Raw genomic sequence first — 2,062 nt, forward strand, 5'->3', positions numbered from 1 at the left:
CATACTCAAAAGCAATGTTAAAAAACAAGGACTCGGATCGGAACACATTGGAGGCCTAGTTCCAAGTCCAGTGTGGTAAACTCGGATGTGTCTCTTAGAGACTCGGCCCAGTCCGAATAAAAGAAATAATAAAAATATTGAGAACAAGTCACATAGGGCCTACGAGCAACTCGGGTGAGTCCAAGTTGTATTAGTCGAGTTTTCTTAAAGCATGTATAAGGCCTTAGAGGATAGTATACCACGTGAATGACAAGAATGCCAAAATATGGCCATGTTCCATACAAATATAAAAAAAGTTTGTCTCAATTATCATGAAAATAGGCCAATGGAAATCTCTAGAAAAAGAAAAAAAAGTTAAAAATTTGTCCATTTTAAGGAGATATCAATGCTTCCCACCAAATAAAGTCCATAAATCAATGAAATCATCATCTTTGGTCTCTTCTGTTTTGGTTTGGTTCCAACTGCAATGGCATGGCCCTTGCATCACACATTCACAACCAGAGAGAGAGAGAGAGAGAGAGAGAGAGAGAGAGGCCAAACAGGAATAGACTAAGAGGCAGCAAGGAAGAGCAAGAAGGAATAGCTTGAAAATTGGGAGAGATATGATAAATGTGTGTCCATGAATTTGTGCGAGAGAGAGAGCTCGCAGGAAAAAAGCAAGAAAGACAGAAGGATTTGATTAGAACATGGGAGATCGATGGTATATATGCATGTACCCATCAACTTGAATTGTAAAATTGGAATTGCTCAAAAGATATCATTGAGTGAGGCTGAAGAATTGTGGACCATGTGATTATTCCCTAATATACATCTCTCATTCATGGCCACAATTACCTTAGATGTATTTCTTATGACTTTCAGCACTACATACAGTGCACAATGTATCCCTTTCACCATTGATTCCAAAAACAAAATATACTTTTTAATTATGAAAAAATAAAAAATCAAGCATGTTAAGATTAAAAGCCACATCTTAATTTAGAGAAGCAAATCCATCTCCTTTATCGAATCACAACAATGAAGCTTCACATATTTTGTTCATATTCACATAACTAAGCTCAAAATATTTAAAAAAAAACAAAAACTACCCGATCTCTCTATTTTACCTAAAACACAACTGTGATGAATATACAAGCACCACGCTAAACATAGTAATGCAAATCAAGAATTTTTTTTTTCAAAATAAGATTTTTCATCTAACCCAACATGAAAAGTCAAAATCAAACACTAGGATTTTCTTACTTAGAGGGAGTTTAGGGATTTCTAGGGTTTGGAGAAACCCTAATTTATCTTGTTGTGGAGCTTGGAGGGCATTCACAAATACCCACTCCCTCTTCTTCTCTCTTGTGAAAGTTTCTGTGGCAGCCACAAGCTGCACATTTTAGGGCTTCACTTGTGCCTTCTTCACCACTAGCCATGAATTCTCTGCAACCATCTAGGGCATAGCCACCGATATTAGCGGCGTGGTTCTTCTGGCACTCTGCGTATCGAACGCACTTTCTTCGGGTGCACTGCCCAGAGCTCCGGACATGGGTTTCGTTCCTCCGAGAAGATGATTCCTGGCGCCTCATGGTGGGAAACCTACCTTGAGTTACTGGTTTGATCCTCTCAGTGAAGACTCTAAGGCCTTCGACTTCAATCGGTCTCACTCACTCTCTCTCTCACCGATTTTGGAGGAGAATGAAAAGGGATAGGAATGGTAAGGGGTTTCAGGATTTACCTTCAAATGAGGCCTCTCACTCTCCGGGAGTGTGTTCACACTTCACCCCTCACAACTTGGCTATGCAGCCCTATGGTTCTTATTTATGCATAACCGTATCTACAATTGGTATCTCTCTCTCTCTTATGGTTCTTATTTATGCATCACCATAACTACAATTGCTTTCTCTCTCCAATTCCTCGTGCATTTTTTGAAAATTTGTGCCTAAAAAAAATGACAAAATAAACGAAAATAAGAAAAGAAAATATTTGTAATCACTTAAGTTTACATCTCATTCGTTTAGACATCTCAATCTTTGCTAGAGATCGTTGATTTGCCCCTAACTATACCTAGAATAGAAAT

At 38.4% G+C, this 2,062-nt stretch overlaps 1 protein-coding gene across 1 annotated transcript; it reads right to left on the bottom strand.

The window, feature by feature from the left end:
- Nucleotides 1-977: 977 nt before the first annotated feature.
- LOC110007219 (mini zinc finger protein 1) lies at nt 978-1,791 on the bottom strand. The gene has a single exon (XM_020666951.2). It carries the CDS (start codon nt 1,569-1,571, stop codon nt 1,287-1,289), a length of 285 nt encoding a protein of 94 aa, XP_020522610.1. The 5' UTR covers nt 1,572-1,791; the 3' UTR covers nt 978-1,286.
- Between the last annotated feature and the right edge of the window lie 271 nt (nt 1,792-2,062).

Source organism: Amborella trichopoda, chromosome 4 (genome assembly GCF_054954075.1).
Source record: "Amborella trichopoda isolate Santa Cruz 75 chromosome 4, AtrichopodaSantaCruz75HAP2 v2.0, whole genome shotgun sequence".
Lineage (NCBI taxonomy): Eukaryota > Viridiplantae > Streptophyta > Magnoliopsida > Amborellales > Amborellaceae > Amborella > Amborella trichopoda.